The 15942-nt window shown below is 49.7% G+C and overlaps 1 protein-coding gene across 1 annotated transcript in view; it reads right to left on the bottom strand.

Annotated features, from left to right (window-relative positions):
• Window positions 1-1411: 1411 nt before the first annotated feature.
• The window catches only part of spa17 (sperm autoantigenic protein 17), a 29009-nt gene continuing 14478 nt past the window's right edge, over window positions 1412-15942 (bottom strand). The window contains exon 8 of the mRNA XM_042343992.1: window positions 1412-1594. Coding sequence (XP_042199926.1) covers window positions 1474-1594 — 121 coding nt within the window. The 3' untranslated portion in view covers window positions 1412-1473. The remainder of the gene's footprint in view (window positions 1595-15942) is intronic.

Raw genomic sequence — 15942 nt, 5'->3', positions numbered from 1 at the left:
CTACCCCACCCCAGCCCCATGCTCGGGTCCCGATCCCTGACTGTCCAGGGCCTTGGGACGTCCTCCCGACGGGAAAAAGGCGCTCCATAAATGTAATTTGTTGTTGTTCTATATCAAACGAAAGGAATATTATTATTACAGATCTGGGTTTGCTTTTTCAACTCATTTTGCTTCTCACGGGCAATTCTCTGAAAGGCCCTCCAAGCCGAAGCCCTGACAGGTAGGGTGGTCCTCGCTGGACAGGCAGCGGGAAAGCTTGCCGGACAGTGATTCCAATGGCCAAGCTATGGGGTTTTAGTTGGTTAGACTCCAGCAGTTACCCCAACGCCCAAGCCTTGGCTCTTGCCAATCTGCGCCTAATTCTTTCCGGAATTAGGAATTACATCCCTCCGGGGGGGAGAGAGAGCGCACTCCATTCCAACAATCTATCTCTGAAATTTCCATGTGTAGGTGGGACGCATGGAATTCTCGGTCGGGTTGGAGACTCTTAATGGGTTTCCGGGTGTGTCAGATACCCGGTTGATCAATAAAAAAAAGATTTCTGAAGGGTGTCCTGCCCAGCAACCAACAATCGGGTTAGGGTTGCTCGGGAGAGGAGGAAAAGTATCTCGGGAATGGTGACTGAGGGCTGAAATGCACTGGAGGCCGGGCGGAACGCCAAAGTGTAGCTCATCATCACAGCGATAGCAGAGAACTCCTGGCAGCAAACTAACACACTGGCTTTACCAGGAACTAGGTCAGACCAGACCAGACATCAGCCTCTCCTCCTCTCCAAACTGTCCTTCCCTCTTCTCAAAAGGACATCGGTTTATACAGTGTGACCAAAATGTTGCGCTACCGTTATTAGAGTAACCTCATAAGACTTTTTTGGTCACCTTATGTTTGCACAGCGCTGTCTGTCTGGGAGGATGGACAGACGGACGTCTCAAAGCGGTGTCCCACCAACAGTCGTGGAGTTAGCAACCAATTATATATTTTTCTTGAAGGGATTATTATCCTCTGGTCAAGTGATCCTCCAATTGACTAATAGCCGGGTTCCTACTTACCGCTGGTAACCACAGGTGTGTGTGTGTGAGTGTGTGTGTGGAGTAAGGAAACTTGCCTGAGGTTTCGCTCTGACCCGCTCGGGAACCAAACCCAGGTCCTCTCGCTTGCGAGGGCTTTAACCACTGAGCTACAGGACTCCAGTATATTTGTGTGTTGAATTATTAGGGAAGGGAGGTGTGTTTGCGGAGATGGGGGGTGAGTAGGTGGGGGGTGGGAACCTCCTACCTGTTTCTGATTGGTCCCCGTTCACAGCCGCGCCCTCCTTGGCCTCCTCGCCAGCCTCGCTCTGACCCTCTGCCCCGCCCGTGGCGTCCGCCGATTCGCCGGGGCCTGCCCCGCCCGCGTCAGGCTCTTCCCCCTCCTCGAGGGCTCCGCCCACCTTGCGCTCGCTCTCCTCCTTCTCCCCACCCTTCAGCTTCTTCCTGGTCATGTGCCCGCGGAAACTGGCCTGGATCTTGGCGGCGGCGGCGTTGGCTTCCTCGTCGTCCAGCGGGATGTCCAGCACGTCCTCCTCCACCACCTTCTCACACGCCTCCCCCTTCTCAGCCTGGGCCAGGAGAGAGAAGAGGGTCAGTGTTAGCGTCGGGGTCAGGGTCAGCGCCTTGGGACCTCCTCCCGAGGTGAAAGCCGCTACGCAGATGTCATTGGTTGCCGTTAGGGTCAGGGACCAGGGGTCAGGGGCCAGGGTTATATAATAGGGTTTTGTTCAACCGGCACCCAAGTGACTGTGTCTGGTAACAGAATATGTCAGAATGGAGTCCATCCATCCTTTGTGGGGGGGGGTGGTGGAGGGAGCTCGCTAGTCCAGGTCACATCTCCCGCTTGGTGTCCCTTAGAACGCCCTCTGGGGAGGGAGACACGAAGAAGGAGAGAGGAACGGTGACAATGACCGTGTCGACATGGTCCAGGAGGTTGGCGAGACTTGAAGGTGATGGAGGGAAAAGGGCGGCGGGAAGGAGGGGAGGGGAGTGAGACTGATGTTGAGGGAGCGAGATCCTGAAGTTAGAGGTGGAGACCCACAGAGCTTGGCCATTGATGGAGGAGGCCCAAGGAATCCAAGGGGATAAGGGAGGGAAATGGAGAGAGCAGAGGAGGCGATGGGGGCGACAGGGAGGTGCCAGGGATTTACAAGCGAGGGTGAGGAACCCTCACAGCCCAGCAAAAACAATTCAGGACGGCATCCATCCTGCCCGAGAGCCTCAGACACAAAACATGTCACGGGGAGAGACACAATGGGAAAAGCGTCGGAGGCACGAAGCAAACATTAAGCGAGTTTGGTCTGGAGATTGCTGCACGGCTCAAATAGATTTGGCAGCTCCGTGGGTGTGCAGCCACACTCCGCAAACGTTCATTTCAAGATACAAATTACTCTTGTTCCATAATATTGCTTTTTCTGTGCGTGGGTTTAATTGTTCCACATTTTTTTTTCTCTCCTGGTAAGATTTCCAGTCAACCCCTTCCTTCCCTCCCTTCTTCCTTGATTCCCTCGCTCTCCCCTTCCCTCCCTCCCTCCCTCCCTCCCTCGCTCCCCTCTTCCACTCCTTAAAGTGTCACCAGTTCATACCACGCATCTGTCCCCATTCACTGGATTCATAATACATTGATCCTCGCTTTTGATTGAGTTCCTGGGGACTCAAAGAGCTTCACAAACAGTCCCGTCAGTCGTGGGAGGTGACCATATCTTTTGTAGGTGAAGGCGACAGCCATTTTGTTCGCAGCAAAGACCCACAAACAGCCATAGACAGCCAGCAGAAGCGAACGAGCGATTCTACGTGGAGCCTTTCACGTCAGGAGGACATCCCAAAGCGCTTCACGGGATAAGCTGTAAAGTGGAGTGACTGCGTACTTTGGAGGCGAAACACGGCATCTAACGTGCGCGCAGCAACGACCCGCAAAGCAAATGGTCGATTTTATCAGGACACCGGGAGACAGAGAGAGCGAGAGAGACAGAGAGAGACAGAGAGAAACCCTCCCCTTTCCTATTTTCAAATAGCGCCATGGGATCTTTAACGTCCACCCGAACAGGCAGACGGGACCTGGGTTTAATGTCTGGCTCGAACGATGGCAACCTCCGACAGTGAAACACACCCCCGAGCACTGCATTGGAGGGTCAGCCCCGGACTGTGAGAGCTCAGCTTGAGAAGCCACAACCTTCTGACTCGGAGGCAAGAGTGTTAGCAACCGAGCCAAGAGCCAACATGACCGCAGCTTAAGTAGGACTTGTTGGGAGCTGAGCTGAGCTGAACTGAACTGCCTTGGCAACGCATCCCATTTCAGCTTCTCCCTCACCCCTTGGCAGGTTCCATCCCATCCACGCGTTCCCTATTTTTTTTTTACTTCACCAACACAGTGCCTGGCAGCGTCGATCTGCTCTGGATGTCGTTTGTCATCATTGCGTGGATCGGTGCGGGAAGATTTCCCAGCGGGACGATGCAAAGTTTCACTCCTGTCTCGCTCAGTCCTGACTCCGTCTCCCGTGGCCCGGTGCAGCGATTATTCCAATATTGAAGTGATTTAAATGTAATTGTTACGGACTTTTAAGCGCTCGAGGCCCGTGTATAAATAAATATTCACCAGCTGACTGTAACTACCTAAAATCGCTATGAGAAGTTTCAGACGTGGTGAGCTGTCGCAAAATATGTTTTTGTTTGTTTCTTTCCTGATCATGAGAGGTTAAATGGCTAAATCCACCTTTACGGTGTATCCTGTGAAGCGCTTTGAGGCGTCTCGACGACGTGATAAGGCGCTGTGTCAAATGCGAGGGTTATTGTTCGTTTTAATGCAGCGTTCCCCCAACACCTGCAGTGGATTGTCATCCTGAGGCTGTGAGTTCAAAGCCTCAACGTGCGTTTTGAACCCACAGCCTCTGACTCAGAGGCGAGAACGCTACCAACTGAGCCAAGCGGTGACAACCTGAGCCTGAGGACCACAGGCAAGCCAAACCCAATCCTGGCCTGATAGCCTGGGCGCGTTACGACCTGATATGATCGCCCAGAAAATACACGTCGCGAAGACGTGATAAGGCACTATATCAAAGGTGCGGAGTATTATGACTATTATTATTATTGTTATTTTTTGAATTGACCGCTTTAAAGAAATACAGTGTGGGACCACATCCACAGAATGTCCTTCCCAGTCCGCAAGCATTTACACACGATTTACGCAACTCGCGTAACAGCGAGAGCGAGGCAGCGAGAATGGCGCTGATGGAAGCTCAGGTCCGTACCGTACTGTACTTCCTTTCATCTCAGCCGCTCTGCGCTTGACACTGGTTCAGGCAACAAGATAAAAGCTTCCTTCCCCCCCCCCCACCCCACCCCACTCCCACCCAGTCTTCGCAATCCAGACACTCTCAAATGAAGAAATAACCCGCAGGCTCATTAACTAGCGTCAGTAACCAGTAATTAATTGGCCCTTTGAATCAAGTGCTAACACACACAGACACACACACACACACTCTCGCGCGCACCTCTTCCCAGCGCAGGCAGCAGAGAGCAAAGGGAGCCGGTGTTTTGTTTCCCCATAGACTCGGGGAAAGGTACAACGCATCCTGCTGACCTACTTTCCACTGGTGGAGGTGTGGAGATGCAAATTTCAGCACAAAAACCTGGTTTCTGATGTTTTCTCTCCCCCCCCACAACCCCCCACAACCCCCGCCCCCAGTCCATCCCCCTTTGGGTTTCTCCTTTTCTCCCCTCTCCTGGCCAGTCCCCCCGCCACACCCCCCCCCACCCAATCCTTACACCTTGCCTTCGACACGGGGCTCCTACAACGTCGGAACTTCCCAAAGCTTCTCGCAGGAATCTGGTTGTCAAAAATTAATATGCGGAGCCCTTTAACGTTGTGGTTAAAGCGGTAGCGAGAGGACCCCGGGTCGGATTCCCGGGCGGGTCAGGTCAGGGTGAAACTTTGAGCACGTTTCCGTACTCCACACACATACACACACACACACACCTCTGCTTAGAGCAGTAAGTGGGAACCCGGTTGTTCGTTGATTGGCGGATCACTTTCCTGGGGTAATAAGCCCTTCAAAAAAATATTGGTCATTCAATCCACGCCCTCACCCAGCGCCCCACCCTCCCGAGGCTCCACTGGCTCCCTGCCCCCCCACCCCCAAGGGAATTCACTTCAAGATCTTCATTCTAACTTTGGGTCAATTGACTGACTCGTGACTGTGCTCCATGGGGGAGGGAGGGAGGTAAAGGAGGTCCTCGGAGCTGAGGTGGCTACAAGATAAACTGCTGGGCCACAGAATATCGAGCGCACCCTCGGTGACGGTCTCCTGTTCTGTTCCTGAGCCAGGTGGCTCCACGGTATCCCAGGGCACTCACTAATGATGAAAGCACAGCCCGGCCTGGCTCATCGGCAGGACCTGGAAGGGTCAACCAGTCACTGGGGACAGGGAGTCATCCCACTCACCTCCTGTTAACCCTACAAACCAAAGCCCTAATGGGTAGGGCGGTCCTAGCTGGACAAGCAGTGGGAAAGCTTGCCAGGCAGCGATATAAATGGCAAGCTACGTGGTTTTAGCTGGTTAGACTCCAGCAGTTACCCCAAACACACATTCTGGTGTCTCCCAAGCAGCCAACCAGCGCCTAATACTCTCCGGAATTAGGTAAGCAGGTTGCGTCCCCCCAGGGGGGGAGAGAGAGAAAGAGAGAGAGAGAGAGTGCGCACTCCATTCCAGCCACAGGGAAATTTCAATATGTGGGTGGCACACAGTGTGGTTTGAATACTCTCAATCACGGTGATGGGTTTACACGTGTCAGAGACCCGGCTGACCAAAAATAAACAGACTCGGGTGGAATTTCTCCCTAGAAATGGGCTGAGGACTCTGAGGAAGCAACACCTTTGCCTTGGAATTTGTTGCTGTGGACTTAAAAACTTTCAAAAGCCGACCCCACCAGTGCCCTTCTTCAGGTCCAGCCCGTTTGTACTCTCTCTCTCACACCCTCTCCTGTGCAAACATGGCCTCCTGCCCTCCCTCATCCCTCTCTTGCCTCACTATTGGCGATCGAGCTTTCAACCACTACAACCACTATGTCGCTGCTTTCTAGGACTGTCCCTCCCCAAATCCTTCTGCCTTCGCTCCCTCCCTCCCTTCCTCCCTCCCTATCTCACTCACTCTCTCTTCCTCTCCATCCCTCCCTCACTCACTCCCCCCCCCCACTCTCTCCCTCCCTCCCTTCCTCCCTCCCTATCTCACTCACTCTCTCTTCCTCTCTCCATCCCTCCCTCACTCACTCCCCCCCCCACTCTCTCCCTCCCTCCCTCCCTCCCCCATCTTAAAAAACCTTTTGCTTCAATTGCAACTTCTACCTAATCCCTCTCTCCAGATGTTTTGACATCTCGAAAGCACTTTGCGGTCCTGGCTGTAGCAGGGTGAGGCGGATTGGAAATTGGTGGCGTTTGATTGGGAGCTGAAAACGATGGGGAGACGGGGCGGAGGATGACCAAAAACTCGGCTAAATAGAAGCATTCATTAAAGCAAAATCAGCCGGTTGTTGCATTTCAGCTCCTGTAAATAAAAGTGTTTCACAAGCTGGTTCCCCCCCCCAAAAAAAATAACAATTTGGTCACTCAATCCACGACTGTTTGTGGGACACTGCTGTGTTTCACCCACAAAATACACAGTCACTCCACTTTGCAGTGTTTACTGTGCAGCGCTTCGAGAGACGTCTCAAAGACGTGATAAGGCGCCGTATCAATTGCAAGGATTATTATTATCATGATTAGTTGCTTTGGAGGTGTCGTAATTCGGCAGAAGCTGTGAGGAAGCTTTTCACATCGCCCAGAAAACGCTTCTAAAAATAGAGTCGTGTATTGTCTGGAAGTGTTTGCCGAATAATGTAGTTCTTTCTTTACTCCTTGGGCGACTGACGGTATTAATGCAGAAATTAAAGAGTTAATAATGCAGAATGCCCCTCAACCCACACCCCCTTCCCATCCCGCTTACCCTCCCACCCCACCCCGCCCCACCCCCACACACACACCCAACCCCCCCAACCCCCCCCCAAACAGGCTCCACTGATTTCTCAGGTAAACTTAATTATCAATACATTTTGTTATTTCTTTCCCCTGCAAACACACAGTCACTATACTGCACTTCGCGGCAAAATCCTGCGTAGCGCTTTGAGACGATGCGACAACTCGATACACGGCACTGTACCAAACGGCAAGATTACTATTAATAATAATAATAATAATAATAATATTGGCGTCCGGTTTCCTAAAAGGAAGCGTTGAGATAATGATGGATTGCTTGGCAGATATATCAGGTACCGGCCCCTCACGCCTTCAGGTCCGGCGCAAAATAAGATACTTTGACTTTACTTCATTCCAAAACAAACAAAAAAGAAAAATAACTAAAAGCTGAAATAAAATCTCCAGCTTGCCGACATCTCCATGTTAAACTCCCATCATCTACAGTGAATCTCTCAGCAGCCACTGTAAACAGTCACTATATTCTATAGTCCCGTCTGTCTGTCTGATAACACATCACCTGTATCGTTATTAGCTCCGAGACTCCAGATATTAAACCCACGGCAAGCGACAGATTTCATTTAGAGTCAAGAAAAAGCAGCAATTATCCTTAAAACACAGTCAAACAACAAAGAGGAGAAGAACGAAATGTACGTACATTACAGCAATCCATCCTGAACAGGAGCAGGGATTAAAGTCTTAAAATCTGATGCTGGGATTTAGTGGTTAAGAGATATAATGGGCGAGCGAGTGAGCGAGTGAGCGAGCGAGGCAGTCTGAGTGTTGTACTGCTGTGTGATTCCGAGCTGTCCTCTCTCTCGCGCTCTCTCTCTCCTCTGCACTGAGTTTCTGTAAGCTCTCGCAGGTGTTAAAACTAGATCACTAGCTGATTACATAACCTCCTCCGTTTACTCAAATCGACGTAGCAGCCCATATAAACTCGGCTCGGTTCACTCTCAGCACACACTGTGCTTTGCTTCCCCTCTGCTCTTTCATGCTATCGTTCCCTGATCTCCGCAAGAAATCACAAGGCAGACAGTTACAGATGACTTGTGTGATTCTGGAACGCTCCCTGCCCTCATTTCTATCTCTTTTTCTTTATTTCTTTCTTCCTTTCCTTTTCTTTAATAAAAGCAATTTTCACTCGATCCACCACTGTTTGCGGGACGCCTCCGTGCGCAATTGGCTGCCGCGTTTCGCCCCCCAAAACGTACGCGGTTATCCCGCTTTACAGCATCTCCTGCGAAGCGCTTTGAGACGTCTCAACGACGTGATAAGGCGCTGTATCAAATGCAGTTATTGTTGTTATTTCCTTTCTTTCTTCCTTCTCTCTCGCTCTCTCTTCGCTTGAACTCCCACACACACCGAGACTTTGCTTCTCTGTGAATCTCTGGGAGATGAATTTGGCTCATTTTTTTTTCCATTCCTAACACACACACACACTGATCATAATTAAATTTGTGTTTCTCTCTCTCTCTCTCTCTCTCTCTGTTTCTCTCCGGTTAGAAAAACTATCAAGAAGCAAGAGATATAGTCACGACATTGTTACGATGCAATCGTTCCTTTTAGCTCGGGCAAAATAATTCTTATTTGAAATCAGTAAAGTGTAGCCACTGCGTGTTTTGAGGGTGGAACACGGCAGCCAATTTACGCACAGCAGCGACCCACAGACGGCCGTGGGGAGAGCGATCGAATTTAACCGGGGGATTGTTGGCCAGGCACTGGGAGAGAGAGAGAGAGAGAGAGAAACTCCCTTCTCTTTTCGAATAGCGCCGCAGGATCTTTAACGTCAGCCTGAACGGGGCACAAACGGGACCTCGGGTTTAACGTCGCAACAAACAACAAACAACAATAAATTACACTTGTGTAGCGCCATTCACGTCAGGAGGATGTCCCGAGGCGCTGAAAGGAAGGCACCTCCTGGCAATGCAACACCACCCCCCCACCCCCACCCAGTGCTGCATTGGAGTGTCATCTTAGACCGTGTGTTAACAAGGTCCCGACGTGGGGCTTGAACCCACAACCTTCTGACTCAGAAGCGAGAGAAAGAGAGAGAGAGAGAGAGAGAGCTACCAGCTGAGCCAGGCTGACACACACTGTTCTAAACAGCCAAGTCACCCGAACGGTACACGACAGGGCGTGTGTCTGAAAGCGCAGGAGGGGAGAGGGTTCGCACGGAGCTGTGACAGAGCTGTGTCCACACTGCTACTTGAAGGCGTAGGAGAGGAGTGAGTGAGAGAGAGAGAACCTTTCATTCCCTTCAACGGGGCTGAAAAAAAAATCCGCAGCTCACGGTATTTGGAAAAGCAGCTTTTAGGCAAAAAGTAGGTCATCAAAACTCCAGCCCTGTTTTATTCTGAATTTACACTGATCGGCATCAAAAAGCCTCAAAGCTTATTTTCCCCCGAGAGAGAGAGAAAGAGAGAGAGATATTGGGGGTAAATGAATGAGGTTCTGTAGCCCTCATTGTCAGCCACTTAGAAAATGGATGGGGTGGGGTGGATGTTGAACAGAAAGACCCCCCCCTTCCCCCCGGCTGACAGATCGCAGGAATTCCAGTTAAATATAAAGCGGCTGCACTTGAACATTGGGAGAGCAAGTCACTGTGTCCATTCTGAGTGAATTAACAACAAAATCTCCATTAATCTCCAAACCTTTCTGTGTTTTACATTGCAGCTACAACCAACATGTCAAGACAAGCATAACCTGACCCACCTCCCTTCCTCCCTCTATCCCAACCCTCCCTTCCCTCTCTTCTGCTCTCCCTCCTTTCCCATTTCTATCCCTCTCTCCTCTCTCTCTCTCTCTCTCCCGCTTCCTTTCTTACTCTTAGCTTCTTGCCCTCTTTCAATCTGCCATTTCCTCGGTCTATCGCTCCTCTCTTCCCCCCGCCCCACTCTTTTACCTGGAACACCGGGAGAGTGAAATTCCCTTCTGTTTTCTACTCTAACCCCATTCCCTGCTCTCTCCCCATCGTGTGTGTGCTGGTGCTCGCTCCCCCGCTGGAGCTCTCTCCTCTAATCCCATTCCCCTACCTATTAATATTATTGTTCTAATACGTGGATCTAATTCCCTTTTAAATGCTATTATAGAATCAGCTTCGAGAGCCATTGGACATGTCATAAATAATAATCCATGCATTTCACATAGAGCCTTTCCAATCAGGAAAGCACTTCACGGGATGTACTGCAAGGTGTAGTGACTGTGTTTGACAGCCAACTTGTGTCAGTGACATTCCACAAACAGGAATGTCTTTGACGACCGATTCCTAATGATTCGTCTTGTAAAAGTGAATTGGCCTCTATCACGACTGTTTGTGGGGATGCGGCTGTACGCAAAATACACAGTCAATTCACTGCACAGTAGTGCAGTGAAGCGCTTTGAGACGTCTCGACAATGTGGTAAGGCGTTATATCAAATGCAAGGACTATTATTACATAACTATCTGCAGAAACCTGCCTCACTGATCCCCTGCTTGAGACGCAGAGTAGAGTTAAGAACGAGAAGAAAAATAAAAAGATCTTTGGATATACCATGAAGTGTAGCCTCCTGTTTATCTGTCATGTTCAAAGAGAGCCAATATTCGTGTGATTTGAGACCAGCTCCATTATGTAAGCAAAAGTAGAAATTGGTTCCAGTGCAAACCAAAATCCCTTCCTTCAAGGGATTATTCTGTCACTGTAGCCCCGCACTCTGCAGGCCTCGCCTCTCTCTCCCTCTCTCCATTTCTTTCTCTCCCCAATTTTCCAACTTTCTATCCCTCTTTTCTGTTTCAATCTGTCTTCCTCTCTCTTTCTAACTCTCTTTCCCTGACAGACTTTCTCCCTCTCTCGTCTCTCTCTACCTCATCTCTCTCTCTCTCTCTCTCACACACACACACACACACACACACACACACACAGTCTCGTTCCTTTAAGCGTGGAACACTTTTCTTTTTGTATCTATCAATTGATTTCTCGTTGAGGCCAAACCTTTCGGTACACACACCACCATCACCTTCCCTGTGCTGTGTTCAGACAGCAATAGACTTATTCCAACCACACAGCAGTCTAGCCTTTGACACATCCATAATCTGAAGGTGTTTAGGAACTCACCAGGGCACGTGATGAGCAAGCTATGTAATTGGTGTGCTGCGTTGTCGATGGGACAACTAAAACAAGGAAACTTTTACTAACTTTACAGACAGAGAGAAGGGAGATTAGATGGTGGTGAGGAGGGGGAGTATTGCGTAGTTAGATTCATGATCACACAAGCAAGCAAGGAGAGATTGAAGGGACTTTCTCTCCCGACGTCCTCGCTGACAATCCCCAGGGGAAAAAAAAATTGGCAGTTCACTCCGTGGCCGTTTGCACGGATGTCGCTGTGCCCAGAAATTTGGCTTCCGTCTTTACCCACAAAACACACGGTGAGGCCTTTGAAGCGCTGTGAGATGCCTCGATAACATATCAAATGCAAAGGAATGATAATTATTATTTTTAAAACCAGGCCTCACTTTATCTTAATTTCACCAGAAACAATTTGGTTTTAATTAACAATGAGATACCTATTATAGCTTTCACTCACAGTCTCCATTCCACCGACACTACACAGCGCAAACCCAACAAGACAGAATTGGCTCTCACACTCTCAGAAAGCCTTTTTTACATAATTACCCGATACCAGAGAGGAAGATTACACTTTCCTTGTGTTTATCTCTCCTTCTCCTGCATTTCACCTGCCAATTTTTTCCCTCCCTCTCCTCTATTCCTGTGGGCGTTTGATTTTTCCTGTTTGCTAGGGACACGGTTCCAAGTTGCATCCTTCAGCACTTTTATCGCCCAAAATAAGTAACGCAATAATGGTAATCTTTGCATTCGATACAGCGCCTTGTTGCGTCATCGAGACTTCTCAAAGCGCTTCACAGGATACACTGTACAGTGGTTTGATTGGATATTTTGTGGACAAAACCCCAATTTGGACAGAGTGACAGCCCCAAAAAAGGCCACGGAGTGAGTGACCGATTTTATTTTGGGGGATTGTCGAATCGCCCCGCGGGATCTTTAACATCCACCTGAGCAGTCCCAGACGGGAGTTCGGTTTAAGGCCTCTTCCGAAGGACGGAAATAAATGCAATTTGTGGTGGTTCTGGTGTTTATCGGGGTCTGACTGAGATACATTACAATGGACCCTCCAGAGACCGACAGTCAGCTTTGCCCTATAAATAGTATAATTCTTCTGTTCCACTATCCATCTATGATATTACCTTCCAGATATTGCCACGGATTCCTGGAGTGTTGCTTAGCAACAACAAGCAGTTAATAAAGTATTCTCCGAGTTCCCGGTGGTTGCGCTGGGTTTGCTGAGGGAGGTGATTTGGTTCTCAGTGACTGTAAGTCCCTCTGTCAGGTTGAAGGCAACATGCACTGTCCATGAGGAGTCAAAGGAGATAAGTGAATAATCTCCTTGCTTTGTAAAACGATAATCCATGCTCGATACAGCTGACAAGCTGCTGTAAAGTGTAGTGACTGTATTTTATAGCCAGTGTCCAACTAATTATAGTCAGGGGATTGTTGGCCAGGACGCTGGGAGATAGAAAATCCCTGCTCTTTTTTGAATAGCGCCATTGTTAAGGTGGGTTTTAATAATAATAGTAATAATAATAATCCTCGCACGTGACATAGTGCCTTATCGTGTCTTCGAGACGTTTCAAAGGTCCACACAGAACGTACTGCACAGTGGATTGACTGTATATTTTGTGGGGAAAATGTGGCAGCACTTGCGCACAGCAGCGTCCCCACAAACAGTCATCGATTGAGAGACCAAATGAATGTTTTAAGGGATTACCACCCCCAAAAGCGATCTGCCAATCAACTAACAACCGGGTGCCGACTTACTGCTGGGTAAACAGAGGCGTGTGGAGTAAGGAAGCCTGCCTGAGGTTGCACCCTGCCGGGGAAGCAAACCCGGGTCCTCTCGCATGCGAAGCGAGTGTTCCAACCACTACCCTACAGGACTGCACGCTTCGAAGAGAGGGAGGGAAGGAGAGAGAGAGAGAGAGAGAGAGAGGGAGATAAAGCTCAGATGCATTTAAAGCCTCAGAATTCTTATCTGGATCTAAATATATAACCATTTGCACAAATGAACTTGCCAGCAGAGAGCTGCCGACCAGCGCTGTGTTAGGATTGGTTGCCTGTGACGCTTGATAGTGCACATGGCAACTCCAGCTGTGAGACGACTGTCAGTCATCTGACAGCAGCAATAGAACCCGCGGTCCCTTCGCCCCAACCACTAAATAATGAGAGCACGCGGGGAGGTGGGAAACTGCAGTCGCTCTCTGTCAATGGAACTCAAGATCGCTGGCAATGCAGAAAAATGACTCCATCCAAACGCTCTCCAAGTGGAGAAACTTTCCAAACTTCCGCAGTCAATCGAACGTGCGGCGTGGGGGGGGGGAGGGAGGGTGGGGTGCGATGTGGAGAAGAGACAGGGGTCAGAACGACACTGCTCCTAAACACATCCCTTTCCATGTGGGCTGTGGTTAAAAGAAAACCTTTGCACAGCTAACAGTGCAAAGGGTTAATGCACCTGGCAGCAAATGGGAGTCATTGGCAGGACCCTGCAGTGTGCCTGTGAAATTCCTCAGGGAACATATAATCAAGGCTGTGCAAGCATTTGGGAGCTTTGATTTCCCCCTCAACGCACACATACACACACGCGCACACTCTCTCACACACACACTCACTGACACTCACACACACCCTCAAGCACACACACACACACGCACACGCACTCTCAGACACACACCCCCTCAGACACACACACACTTTCTACTTCCCGCACAGTAATAGATGCAGACGTCTCAGTTGCTATGACAAATCACCCCAACGCTGGGGCCTGAGCTACGAGAACACAATGATTTGTTATAAGTCGCCCTGAGTGAAGCCTCTGTGTGTGTGAGGAGCCTTTTCATCCTGGGAAGTACCAACCCAGTCTTTTTCTATCTCTCACCCTCACACTACACCAAGCCCCAGGGACGGTCTCATGGAGCTGGAGTGGGGGTGGGTGGGTGCAGATCCCAATTTCAACACTGCTCCTCTCTCCAGTCTCAGCCAGACTATGGGACGCGATGATTCACTGGAATATGGGCGGCAAACCATAGAGAAGTGGATCTGCCATGGTAAACCAGTGCCCGCTGAGCAGAGGGAGCAAACAACAGTGACCTTTACACGGCGCCTTTCACGTCGGGAGAACGTCCCAAGGTGCTGGACAGTTAGTAATTTGGACCCGAGCTGGGGGTTGGGATCAGGAGGAGTGGAGGGCGGGGAGGATGGGGGGGTAGGAGGGTGACCGAAGGTGCGGTCGAAGAGGAGGTCTTGAAACAGGCAAGGAGGCAGCGAGGTGAAGGGACTGTGGAATGGATATCCAGAGGGTATTGGTAGAGAGACTGAAGGCCTGACTGCTGATGGTGGGGTGGACCGGTTGGGGGCCACATGGAGCAAGCTGAGCTTGGTCTGCTGAGCGGATGGAGCGGTGCAGGTCTATAAGGAGCCACGAGGATCTTAAACTCGGTGCCCAGCGCCTTGCCATGTCCTCTCGACGTGAAAGGCGCTCGGTAAATCCTAATTTGTTGCTGTTGCTATTTAAAGACGAAATTGCACCCACGTCCACAAATGACGATTCAGCTGATTAGAACCACACAAAACTCTGAACCAAACCAGGGAACATCTACCGTCCATTTTGGAAAAGTCTTTACGCTAACTTCTACACTAACTGTTTGATACTTTTCCAACAAATAGCTTCATTACGAAAGTGAGAACGGCTCCATCCTTACTTCCTGGAATCAAACTGGCAACGACTAAATTGGCTGTGAGAAATCAAATGGAAAACACACGTATTTTTAGATTTCTCAAATGTTCCATCGTCTAATCCAACACACCAGGTATTGACAGTATGGAAATGTACTGCTTGCAATGCAATTAAACCTCTTTCCCCACCACCAACACCCCCACGCTCCCCCCAGCCACCGTAACATCACTTTTTTCTTGGAGTCTCCTAGCCTAGTGATTAGCACACTCGCCTCGCAAGTGAGAGGAACCGGGTTCGATTACTCCCAGCTTCCTTACTCAAGTTTCCTTACTCCACACACACGCCTCTGTTTACCCGGCAGTCAGTAGGAACCCGGTTGTTAGTCGATTGGGCAGATCGCTTTCCAGGGGTAATAAGCCCTTCAAAATCAGAGAAGGTCCACTCAATCCACGAATGTTCACGGGACATTGCTGTGCGTCTGAAGGTCGTGGGTTCAAGACCCACATCAGGACTTGGAATCACACAGTCTAAGCTGACGTTCCAGTGCGGTGCTGAAGGACGTTTCTCTCTCACTCCTGGTGTCCTGGCCAACAATCACCCAGATAAAATCAGTCACTCGCTCCACGGTTGTTTGTGAGACACTGCTGTGAGCAAATTGGCTGCTGTGTTTCACCTACAAATTACACAGTCACCGCATTCTACTTGTGAAGCACTTTGAGACATCTCGACGATGCGATAAAAGGGCTGCAGAAAATGCCAGGAATATTAGTCTTATTACAAGCGCAAGTTGCCCTTAGCTTTTTCAAATGATGTGACATGCAAAGCAAATAGCTGAGGAGAATTAATCAGTTCCCACCAACCTACACGTTACAGTCGCTGGATGTGATGTTTGGAGACAGGGAGAGAGGAATAATCTCAGTTCTGTAATATTCTGCCATGTTTGACGATTATTAATGATTCTCGCCCCCTGTTCTGTCTGCTCTCTGATCTTGTGGAACATTGCAATGTAGCAACAGACATCCCTGAGCTCATTTCCGGTCTGTGAGAAAGATCTCAAGCAGAGAAACCTGCGGCAGCAACTCACTAACTCAGAGATAATGAAGCCCAATAATAGTAGTAATAATAATC

This window comes from Callorhinchus milii, unplaced genomic scaffold, assembly GCF_018977255.1.
Source record: "Callorhinchus milii isolate IMCB2004 unplaced genomic scaffold, IMCB_Cmil_1.0 Scaffold25, whole genome shotgun sequence".
Classification (NCBI taxonomy): domain Eukaryota; kingdom Metazoa; phylum Chordata; class Chondrichthyes; order Chimaeriformes; family Callorhinchidae; genus Callorhinchus; species Callorhinchus milii.
The sequence above is the reverse complement of the archived record's forward strand: the minus strand, read 5'-3'. Positions and strand labels throughout refer to the sequence as shown.